The 11445-nt window shown below is 53.7% G+C and overlaps 1 protein-coding gene across 1 annotated transcript; it reads right to left on the reverse strand.

The window, feature by feature from the left end:
* Positions 1 to 212: 212 nt before the first annotated feature.
* Slc11a1 (solute carrier family 11 member 1) lies at positions 213 to 10929 on the reverse strand. The gene is made up of 15 exons (XM_042679247.1): positions 10843 to 10929; positions 10303 to 10436; positions 8900 to 9022; positions 8524 to 8643; positions 6514 to 6620; positions 6077 to 6147; positions 5687 to 5754; positions 5356 to 5511; positions 3764 to 3922; positions 3079 to 3168; positions 2852 to 2971; positions 2356 to 2505; positions 1661 to 1734; positions 1052 to 1205; positions 213 to 533 (listed from the first exon to the last, which is right to left on the reverse strand). Exons 1-15 carry the CDS (start codon positions 10844 to 10846, stop codon positions 444 to 446), a joined length of 1620 nt encoding a protein of 539 aa, XP_042535181.1. The 5' UTR covers positions 10847 to 10929; the 3' UTR covers positions 213 to 443.
* Positions 10930 to 11445: the final 516 nt, after the last annotated feature.

The following is an 11445-nucleotide window of genomic DNA, read 5'->3' on the forward strand; positions in this document are numbered from 1 at the left end:
CCAGCACTCTACCACTTGAGCCACAAGCACCACTTCTGGCTTTTTCTGTTTATGTGGTACTGAGGAATTGAACCTAGGGCTTCATGCGTGCTAGGCAAGCACTCTACCACTAAACCACATTCCCAAAGGCTGACCTTTGCTTTGCCATCCTGCCTCAGTATCCTGAGTGTTAGGATTACTGACACTGACCAAATAAATATTTGTGACTGATGTTTAAGTGCCGAGTGTGGAGTATTATATTAAAACATTTTACGTCCATGGCAAGTCCGTGTAGTTCCCAATGAGACCTAGAGGGTAAGCACTTGTTTGAAGTAGAAAAGGTAAGGCGAGGTTGGTGAGCCTCCAAGTGTCTTGCTCCATCTTGCTGCCTCCATGTCTAGCAGGCCAGTGCCCCTCATTCTACTTCCCTGCCGAGGGGCTCACTCAGAGCTCTTCCCATCCTTTTACTCCCCTTCAGGGAGCCCATATAGGAAGTGCTGGTGTGAGCTGTGGCTCAGAAAGGCAACTCCATGGGCGATGCAACAGGTCCAGGCCTGGAGAAGGAGCAACCATGAGTGGAAGAGTGAAGAACTGTGAGGAAGCCCAGACTCTCCTTTTGCTTTCTCCACTCCCAGGACCCCCCCCCAGCTTCCCTCCCAGGTCCCCCCCCCAGCTTCCCTCCCAGATCCCCCCCCCAGCTTCCCTCCCAGATCCCCCCCCAGATCCCCCCCCCAGATCCCCCCCAGCTTCCCTCCCCCCAGCTTCCCTCCCCCCAGCTTCCCTCCCAGATCCCCCCCCAGCTTCCCTCCCCCCCCAGCTTCCCTCCCCCCCAGCTTCCCTCCCCCCCAGTTTCCCTCCCCCCCAGTTTCCCTCCCCCCCAGTTTCCCTCCCCCCCAGCTTCCCTCCCCCCCAGCTTCCCTCCCCCCCAGCTTCCCTCCCCCCCAGCTTCCCTCCCCCCCCAGCTTCCCCCCCCAGCTTCCCTCCCCCCCAGCTTCCCTCCCCCCCACCCCCCAGCTTCCCTCCCCCCCCCACCCCCCCAGCTTCCCTACCCCCCCCACCCCCCGCCCAGTACCAGGTAGGTAATAAGGCTCAGGTAGGCTACAGCCAGCACAGCTACAAGGCCGAAGTAGGCAGGGTGCGGGAGGTTGGACACGTAGTTGACCACAAAGTAGAGGTTGACGGCACAGATTAGGGCCATGATACCGGAAGTGACAGCCTTGCTCAGCCTAGGGGACAGGAGAGAGACTCAGGACTGACTGGCTGAGACTCTTGAGTCACCTGCGTCCTCTTCTCCCCCCTCTAACACCAGTGCCCCTAGCCAAGAACAGGGACACACAAAACCCTCATCTCTGTGCTGCCATAGTCTTCTCTGAGAAATCCAGGCTCCTTTCAAGTACAGCACACACACGCTGCAGGGAAGGGCTAGGCAACATTCCGTAACCATCTCCATGGCGGCTGCTCCCTGCAGGTCCTAGTCTGGGATTCCAGGGACCAGAGAGCCTAGAAACTGCCCTTACAGGGGGAGCTCAGGCTCTTGAAACAGGCTCTAGAAACAGGCCTCAGCTCCAAATTCAAAAGCTGTGTGACCCCGTGTGTAAGTTCTTGACCTCTCTGAGGCTTTTTTGCTTCCCGTAGATCAGGACCGTAGTTCCTCCCTCAGGCTGGTGGTGAGGATACCCACCGGCCGTTGGCAAACTCCTGCATGATGGCAGGCATGCTGGTGAAGGTCAGGATGGGCAGCACAGCAAAGGGAAGCTGGGGAGAAGAGAGAAGAGGGAGGTGGAGAGGGGGGGATCCTCCTTTTCATGGATGGCTGTACTAAGTGCCTTACGCACTTTGAGCCTATCTTCTCTTGTCTATGCTTTCTGAGCAGAAGACAAAATGTAGAGGCTCTGAAAAATGAGGATGGTAGCAGGGTGCTAGTAGCTCAGGACTGTAATCCTAGCTATGCAGGAGATCTAAGGATCCAGGTTCAAAGCCAGCCCAGGCAGGAAAGTCCGTGAGACTTATCTTCAGGTAAATACCAGAAAACCGGAAGTGGTGCTATAGCTCAAAGTGGTAGAGCACTAGCCTTGAGCTGAAGAGCTCAGGGATAGACAGGCCCAGAGTTTGAGGCCCACAACTGACCAAAAAAAAGGATGGTAACAGGGTGTGAGTGGCTCAAACCTGTAATCGTAGCTACTCAGGAGACTAAGATGAGAGGATCCCAGTCAAAGAGACTGTTATTTAGAATTAACCAGCAAAAAAAATCTACAAGTAGAGGTGTGGCTCAGTTCAAGCACAGTGCGTTTAGGATGGAGGCTGGCCTGAATGTCCCCCTCTCCCAAGCTCCATTTGGGGAAGGCTGCCATGTTCCTCCTTGGACCCCAGTCTCACCAGCAGGCTCTGAAGCACGTTGAGCAGGTCGTTTAGGCCTGACAGGTCACTCAGGTCTCGGAAGACAGCCACAAGCACGGTGGGCAGGATGGCACAGGAGCGGGTTAGGAGGACCCGGGCAAAGCGGGACCAGCGCAGCCTCAGGAAGCCCTGGAGCGGGGACAGGGACAGGATCAGGGACTCCACAGGAGGGAGGATCTGTCATCTCAGCCCAGAGTGTTTCTGTTCTGAAGTGGAGGGCAGCTCTGACCCTAGTTGGAGAGGGAATTCTTTCCACAACACTCCTCCCCAGCCATGGCGCAAACTTAGCCAGTTTGGGGGAAAGGGCTCTCTGCTTGTCATACTATCTGCCGCTCCATTTTCTCGTCTGTAAAGTGGGGCTAATGGGCGCACCCTCTGGGTTGCTTTTGGGATGGGCAAGGCGGGTATATGGACACCCCTCCCCCCCCCCAGGAGTTTGCCTGTTGACCTGTGCCCGTGGCTTTTCCCTGCCCACCTCCATCACGAACTGTCCCGCGTATGTGCCCGTCATGGTGGAGCTGTGCCCTGCGGCCAGGAGACCCACAGCCCAGATGTAGAGCGCTGCGGGGCCAAAGAGGCAGCCCAGGATCACACCCTGGAGGGACGAGGGTGTGGTCAGGACGAGGCCCCGCCCTCCTGCCACCGACCCCGCCCCGAAGTAGGCGGACCGTGGCGTGGCCACGCCCCCACACTCGGGCTTACTCCACGGTAAATGTCCACCGACACTGTGTTGTTGTCCCTGGGGAAGATCTTGGCATAGTCGTGGAGGCTGCTGTTGGCACAGACGTTGGACTGCAGTCCCCGGGGCCGGTGGGAGGGAGAGGGGAGGTACACTCAGCTAGACGCGTCAAACCTGGAGGATCTGGGCAGGCACACTTTGCCCAGTAGGGGTTTTTTATTTGTTTTTTTCTTTTTTTCTGCGTGCCAGTTCTGGTGCTTGAACTCAGGACCTTACACTCTCATTTGGCTTTTTCGCGTAAGGCTGGCGCTGTAGCACTTGGACCACAGCACTTACATCTTTTTGGTGATTAATGAGAGATAAGAATCCCACAGACTTTTTCTGCCCATCTGGCTTCCAGCTGTGATCCTCAGAGCTCAGTATCTGGGATTACAGGCATGAGCCACTGCCACCTGGCAGTTTTGTTTTGTTCTTTAATATAATTTGTGGCCAGCGTTTAAAGTGGAGAAGAATTCCTTTGGCAACTCGGTTGCCAGCCTGTCTCAGATTATAAGAGCTGGTGTTGCCAACAGAGACTTCTGATGCCCCATAACCTCCTCTTCCTCACACTTCCTCTTCCTCACACTTCATGACTCTCCAGCTTTTCAGCCACCTGGGGGGAGGGAGGGGGGGGAGCAACAGGTGGATAGGGCTGGAAGTGTGCCTCACCACATCCTGGTTGGTTTGCTGGTAGAAGGCCTGCCCAAAGACAGCCATGACGAAGAGGTTGATGATGAAGGACACAGACAGGGCGATGGTGGCTTCAATCAGGAAGTACATGTTGGCTTCCCGGATGTCCCCCCGACGGGCTCGGTCTATTTGCCGAGTCTATGAAGGTCAGAGAGTGACAGAAGTGTCCTTCAGAGGCATCCAAAGTGTCCCTACATTCACACTTCTATCCTTGTTCCCTCCAATCCCCTGTGTGTGTGTGTGTGAGTGTGTGTGTGTGTGTGTGTGTGTGTGTCCATCTGTGCCTGTGTGCCAGTCCTAGGCTTGAACTCAGGACCTCATCTCCTCTTGGCTTTTCCTCTCAAGGCTGATACTCTACCACTTGATCCGCACTTCCCCTTCTGGAATTTTCCTGGCTAACTGAAGATTAGAGTCTCACAGATTTGTCTGACTATCCTGGCTTCAAAGCACAGTCTACAAATTTCAGCCTCCTGAGTAGCCAGGATTACAGACATGAGCCACTGGTGCCAAGCCCTGTTCCTTCTAAAGTTTCTCATGGGGCAGCATGAGGCAGGCGCTGGTAAGCCAAATGTGTGTGTGTGTGTGTGTGTGTGTGTGTTAATTGTGGGGTTTGAACTCAAGGCCTAGGCTCTGTCCTTGAGCTCTTTTGCTCAAGGCTAGTGCTCTACCACTTTGAGCCACAGCTCCTCTTCAGGTCTTTGAGTGGTTAATTGGAGATAAAAGTCTCATGGGGACTTTTCTGGCTGTCTACAAACCGTGATCCTCAAATCTCAGCCTCCTGAGTAGGTAGGATTACAGGCGTGAGCCACTGGTGCCCAGCAAGCCAGTTCTTTTCTCATCTTTGCCCTTGCCAGAGTCCTGGTCCACAGTGATCAACCATGTGATGAGCAAGACTGGCCTTTGGGATCCCTTTAACTCAGCCCCTAAAAGCTCCCTCTCCTTGGCCGTGCTGTATCCTGAAACCCGCCTGGTTTGTTTCTGCTTCAGGGTCTTTGCATTCCCCATTCCTTCTGCTTCCAATAGCTTTGCCTTGTCCAGTCCCGGTCTTTCACACATCTGTTTTATCTCCTTGACAGTACCTTTTATAATCCACGCTCTCCCTCCCCTATCCCCCACTAGAATGCAAGTTCTCAGAGCGGCGGGGACTTGACTATTTTCAATGTTAACATATTAGCCCCCAGCTTCCAGCATCATTCTAGTTTGAATAGCTAGGGATTCATTTCTCACCTAAATTTTCTTGTTTATTTATTTATTTATTTATTTATTTTGGTTCCGGTCGTGGGGCCTGAACTCTGGGCCTGGGCGCTGTCCCTCAGCTCTTCAGCTCAAGGCTAGTGCTCTACCACTTGAGCCACAGCGCCACTTCCGGCTTTTTTCTTTGCTTATGTGGTGCTGAGGAATCGAACCCAGGGCCTCAGGCATGCAAGGCAAGCGCTCTACCACTGAGCCACCTTCCCAGTCCCTCTCACCTAAATTTTAAAAGGAGCCAAGAGGGGGGCCTCCATCTTGGAGACATGGCTAGCCGAGCTGTAAAGGAGAGAGCGTCTCCACCTCCTCTCTCCTGGGCTCACCTTCACCAAGGCTGAGTGCAGGTAGATGTTGTGGGGCATAATGATGGCCCCAACGATGCCTACGGCTTGCAGAAGCTCAGGCTGACCGCAGCCCCGGCAGGAGGGCAGGAACAGACCCCGGAGGAGTGCTCCCTGAGCAGGGCGGGCCACCACGTACTGTGGGGAGGAACCTGATCAGCCCACTCAAGACAAAGTAGCTGACACCACTCATCCCGCACCTCATCCCAGCTGCTTAGGGACTGGGCCCTGGGCCGCTGTCCCCCGGCCTCAGGCCGCCCAGAAGGGAAGGGAGGGGAGGGATGCCAGGGGATAGTGCGATGCCAACACCAACCTCATAGCCGAAGGTCACGGCCATAATGGTAATGAGAAATCCAAAGAAAGCTTCCAGCTTCCGCAACCCTAAAGGCAGGGCCAAGGAGCAGAAGGCACAAGACAAATCAAAAACCTGCAAGGTAAACAATTGCTAATGGCTAATATTTGGAGCTCTCTGTTCCAGGCAGCTAGCCAAGAGCTTTACATATATTACCTTCCTGAAGCTTCACCACAGCCCCAAAAGGCTGTGCGATGCTTTTCCCAGAAGCCCAGTCCTTGCTCCCGCCACACGGCCAGGGAGGGAGGGAGCCAAAGTGTCCCCCCCTTCCCCAGTGGAGGGGGTAGCTGTCCCCAGCTGTGCTCCCTGGGACTTCCTGGTCCCACTCCTGTGAAGCTGGCCTCCCCTTACCGTAGCTATCCAGAAACAGGAAGAAGAACGTGTCCCCGATTGTGAACAGGACGCCACCCCAGAGCGGGATTCTGAAACCACAGTGGCCTGAGTCAGCCAGCCCCATCTGCTCCCCTGCCCGGAATGCCCGACCCCCGAGGGGGGTGGGAGCAGGGGCCCCAAGGGAGAGGAGGTGTGCTGAAAATGGCAGGAACATTCCAGAAAGAGCAAAGCCAGCTTGGGGACCAGAGAGTCTTGGGTTTCAATCCTGCCAGCTGTGTGGCTCCCACCCATGTGACTTTACCCAAGTCACCTTACATTCTGGGAAAGAGAGCAACAGCTTGATCTCAGAAGCAACAGCTGGATTAAATGGACTCAAGAAGGTAGGAGGCCTAGAGCAAGAGGTAGGAACCATCCCTAGCCCCAGACTGATAAGTGGATGGCCCCTGGGGTGATACCGTCCATCCGAGAGCAGATTGAATGCAATCGCTGTACCAATGACCTCCTGCATGTCTGAGCCCACAATGGCCAGCTCGATGGTCAGCCAGACCAGAGTGCGGGGCACCTGGGGAGGAGACGTTGCTTCCTTAAAAGTGGGCCAGTGATTTGACCGTTGCTTCACCTGACATCCGGCTTTTCACACTCGGCATGGTACTTCAGGGCTAGAAACCTCCAAACTACATTTGCAGGATGGTCTCGCAGCTGGCTTCCAATTAGGTTCTGCAAGAAGTGCTTAATGGGAGATTGCTGTGGTCTGGATGTGGGTTACATGTGGCACTCCTTTGAGGGAGAAGCCTTTGCTTGCGGGCTGGAAGCCTGGTCCCAGTGTGGAGATGCTGAGAAGGGGTGGAACCGTTAGAAGCTGAGCAGAAGTCAGAATTATGCTTTTGAACCTCTGGAAATGCTGAACTGTGAGCTAATTAAACTTTGCTCTTCCTTCCTTCCTTCCTTCTTTACTTCCTTCCTTCCTTTTTTCTTTCTTTCTTTCCTTCCTTCCTTCCCTCCTTCCTCCCTCCCCCTCTCTCCCTCCCCTTGCCCCTTTCTCTTTCTTTCTTCCTTCTTTTCTTCCTTCCCTGACTTCCTTTTTCCTTCCTTCCTTCCTTCCTTCCTTCCTTCCTTCCTTCCTTCCTTCCTTCCTTCCTTCCTTCCTTCCTTCCTTCCTTCCTTCCTTCCTTCCTTCCTATGCTAGGGGTTGAACCCTTACATATACTAGGCAAGGGCTCTATCCCTGAGATACATCCCCAGCTTAAACTTCTTTACAAACTACCCAGCACCGTGTATTTTTATCATATCCAAAGAAAAGGGACTAATTCAGAGATTGGAGCAGACAGAAACTACGTCCCTTGATCTGGTGGCACCAGTGAGGACAGGAAATAATGTGAGTTCCAGAAGTAGTGGCTTTCATTGAAGCAGTGGCTGAAATGCTTCTAGAAACTCAGCAGCAAATGATCTCTTGACCCAGCCAGGGGTGGAGCTTTCTAAAATTTGTTAACATCTTCTGCCCTTGCTCTTTCAGCCCTTCCATAGGTCAAATGGCTAAATTCTCACATTAAATCCCTCTGAAAAAAAAAAATCTTGCACTGTGGTTTCTGTGTTCCTAACTGGGCTGTGACAGCAGCCAAGTCCCCAAGGTCCAGAGTCCCTAGGGTCCAGCCCAACCGGACCCTGACGCTGACAGCTTCCTATTGATGCCTTGAGCAAGTCACTTCCCTAAAGTTTAATGTCTCCTCTGGTTTGTTTCTTTCTCTCTCCTTCCTTCTTTCTTTCCTTCCTTCCTTCTTTTTTTATTTTTGTCAGTCATGGGGCCTGAACTCTGGGCCTGGGCACTGTCCCTCAGCTCTTCAGCTCAAGGCTAGTGCTCTACCACTTGAGCCACAATGCCACTTCCGGCTTTTTCTGCTTATGTGGTGCTGAGGAATTGAACCCAGGGCCTCAGGTATGCAAGGCAAAGCACTCTACCACTGAGCCACCTTCCCAGCACGCAGAAGTTCTCATTTTTGCTGAGCTGTTTCACTCCAGGCTGATAATGTTCTACCCCTTGAGCCTCACCTCCACGTCTGGCTTTTTGATAGTTAATTGGAGATAAAAGTCTCTCAGATCAGTCTGCCTGGACTGGCTTCCTACCTTGATCCTCAGACCTCAGCCTCTTGAGTAGCTGGGATTGCAGGAGTGAGCCACCAGCACATGGCTTTTGTTTTTTGCGACAGTTGCACTATGTAGGCTAGGATAACCTTGAATTCACTATGTAGCCCAGGCTGATCTTGAACTCTCACTCCTCCTCGGTGCAATTTCCTCCTCTCTCCCTCTCAGCCTATTAGTACTAGTAGTTTGAGTCTGTCTTTTCATTTTTCAGTTGGACTTGGGAAGCCCAGGTAAGATCATATGATATATTTATTCATTCATAGAATTTCAGGCTTCCTGTCGCCCTCTCTCTACCTCCCCCCCCCACCCCAACATACACAGCTCACCTTAGGATAGTAGAGATGGCAGACCTCACCCAAGTCCTTGCCTGTCACCACGCCTAGCCGGGCAGCCAGTCGCTGGCAGAGCAAGCCCAGCACAGTGGCCCAGAACAGCACCCAGAGCAGCTGTGAAGAGGCCCAGGAGGCCGTCAGCCAGGGAGGCCCATCCAACATAGCCCCTCAAAAGCCAGGATACTCTACGGGGAGAGGATGGGAGGGTGGAGTGGATGATCAGCCCCAACCTTTGGCTGGGCCCTTACCACGGGGCCCTTTTCTGGCCTATTGCAGCCATCCCTGTAGCCACCCTGAGGACACAGGACAAGTTGGGGTCTCCACCCTCTTAGCCTGATTTCCCCCTTCCTTCAGGATCCCAACTCAGCACTTTGAATCCAGCCACAGCACCAGCCTGAAGGTCCGACTCAATGTTCCCCGGGTCCAGAAAAGCGATGCTCATGAGGAAGCCAGGTCCTGTGAAGGCCCACAGCTTCCGTAGGCTAAATGTGCCCTGGGGGGTGCAAGCAGAGGGAGGGGGTGGGCTCTGGGTACTGTGGTGGTGGCAGCTGGCCATGGCCAGCCTCCTTCTGAGCCCCACCAGCTCCCCCCCCCCCCAGCCCAGGCTGGCTGGCCCTGCCCTCCCTAGCTAGCCCTGAGCCCTCCCAGCCTTGGAGGAGGACAGTGGGTAGAGGAAGCATGTGATTGCAGAGTCACAGCAGGATGCGTTGAGTCATGACCGATCCGCTTTTGGATCTGTCTCTATCATGGTCCCACTCAGCAAGCTCAATACACTTGACCTCCTGCCTCTCCTAGGCCTGACTCAGGTTCACAGAGCCTGGAGAGCAGGCTAAGTGGGGACAAGACTTCTGGGTCCAACTACTCCCAGTCCAGTCCCTTCTCATACCACAAGGCCTCCTCTGTGGAGACTCCTGTGTGGAGGCTAAGCCCGGATCATGTCCTCCACCTGGATGGTGAGCATGTCCCGTCAGCCTAGGAATCTGCCAGTGACAGAGTTCCTTCCTTCTCTACCGTGTGTGTGTGTGTGTGTGTGTGTGTGTCCTGGTACCAGGGCTTAGGCTTTGGGCCTGAGTCTTGTCCTTGAGTTTTTTTTTTTGTCCAATACTAGCACTCTACCACTTGAGTCACAACTCTACTTCTGGCTTTTTGGTGTTTAGTTGGAGATAAGAGTCTCAGAGAGGGCTGGGAAGGTAGCTCAGTGGTAGAGTGCTTGCCTTGCATGCATGAGGCCCTGGGTTCAATTCCTCAGCACCACATAAGCAGAAAAAGCCAGAAGTGGCACCGTGACTCAAGTAGTAGAGAGCTAGCCTTGAGCTGAAGAGCTGAGGGACAGCGCCCAGGCCCCACGACCGACCAAAAAAAAAAAAACAAACAAACAAAACCCAACCAAAAAGAATCTCAAAGAGGTTTTTTGTCCAGGCTGACTTTGAACTGTGATTCTCAGATCTCAGCCTCTTGAGCAACTACGATTATAGGTATGAATCACTGGGGGTCCAGCTGTTAAAGCAATCTTAAAGTGCTAATCCCAATTCACCTTAATCCCTTTCCTTCACAGGAAAGCTGAGATCTGTTTGGAAAGTCATTTGCTCATTTCCTACTATCTACTGAATATTCCAGCTAAGTGCTAGGAATCTGAGCAGCAAGGAGCTGTTGTGTTACTTCTCTGAGAGGGAAAGGCTTGTCCTGGTCACACAAGGCCCCCCTCCCTCAACCTATGAGATCCCAGAGGATCCTGTCAACCCTGCTAGCTAGGTAGGTACCCAGCTTTCCCACCTGTTTGGCCTCTGGGATGGGGATCTTCTCACTCAGGTAGGTTTCCTGGGCTGGCAAGTGCTGGGGCGCTGGGCCAGATGGGCTGGAGATTGAACCATAGCTGGACCTGCTCAGTCTCTGGGGACTCTGGTCACCTGAGAGGACCACCAGAAGGTTTGATGAATGTCTTGTTTCTTTAAGCCACCCACATCCTGTCCACCTCCTCCAATCAGAATAGAGAAGTGAGGGTCTCTGGTCCCAGCTTAGCTCCATTACCAGGCATTCCAGATGTATGGGATGAGGAAGCTTCAGAATTGCTTTCTTCCCACATGGATAGAGTCCCAAACCCAGTTCTCCTCATAGGAGGAGACCCAGGCTTGCAAACCTCTACCTCCACCTGCGGCTCCTACCCACTGAGAAGAACCCAGTGTCTGCTGACAGCACTATCGTCTAGGCCAGGACCTCCATGGGGGATCAGAGGCTTCCTTATTCCCTCAGATCACCAGCCCTGGTCTCCTCCTTCACCTGCCCCTGTGGGCTCCATGCCCAGACGCTACTCACCCATCCTGATGGCAAGCCCCAGATATCGCTGCTATGTGAGCGCCTGGCCCTGACGTCTGTGGGTGCTGGTGTGAGGGAGTGAGTGTGGGAGGCCACAGCCTAGCCCATCCTTGCCAGGCTCCCGACTCTGCTCATGCTATGATCACACACTTGGCCATTGCGAAACTAGCTCCAAAGGCAGAAGTGACCAGCTCTGGCGGAAGGGCCTGGTCACCCACAGCATGGACTTTTGTTTCCCTCTCAGTTGCCCTGTACCCCACAATACCTCTGACCTCCTTCTAGGTGTCCATGTTTTGTACTTCCCAACTTAACTCTGATTTCAGGCACTTCTTGCTGCTTGAGTATGACTGGTTTCTATCTGCCCACATGCACGCATGTGCACAGACACACACACACAGACACACACACACAGACACACACACACCTGCTTTGCCAAGCCTCTCCTCGGACTGGAGTCCCAAGGTCGCTGGCTGGCCTAGTAGGAGGAAGGGAGTCCTATGACTTTCCAGGCTTTGCCACAAAGTCAGAGGTTCAGACCAAGGTATGCCTCAGAAGAAAGGGGCTGGGGCTCTGCCAGTGCTCACCTGAGATTACCACTAGATC

Source organism: Dipodomys spectabilis, unplaced genomic scaffold (assembly GCF_019054845.1).
Source record: "Dipodomys spectabilis isolate Male_0828 unplaced genomic scaffold, ASM1905484v1 ptg000051l, whole genome shotgun sequence".
Taxonomy (NCBI): domain Eukaryota; kingdom Metazoa; phylum Chordata; class Mammalia; order Rodentia; family Heteromyidae; genus Dipodomys; species Dipodomys spectabilis.

Bases quoted from the DNA above. Each gene is read 5' to 3' on its own strand.
- Slc11a1 (XM_042679247.1), bottom strand. The intron at 6,148-6,513 runs GTATCACCCCAG...CTGTGGTTTCAG, and splicing joins AATCTGCTCTCGGATGGACG to AATCCCGCTCTGGGGTGGCG. The intron at 2,972-3,078 runs GTAAGCCCGAGT...TCGTCCCTCCAG, and splicing joins CGGTGGACATTTACCGTGGA to GGTGTGATCCTGGGCTGCCT.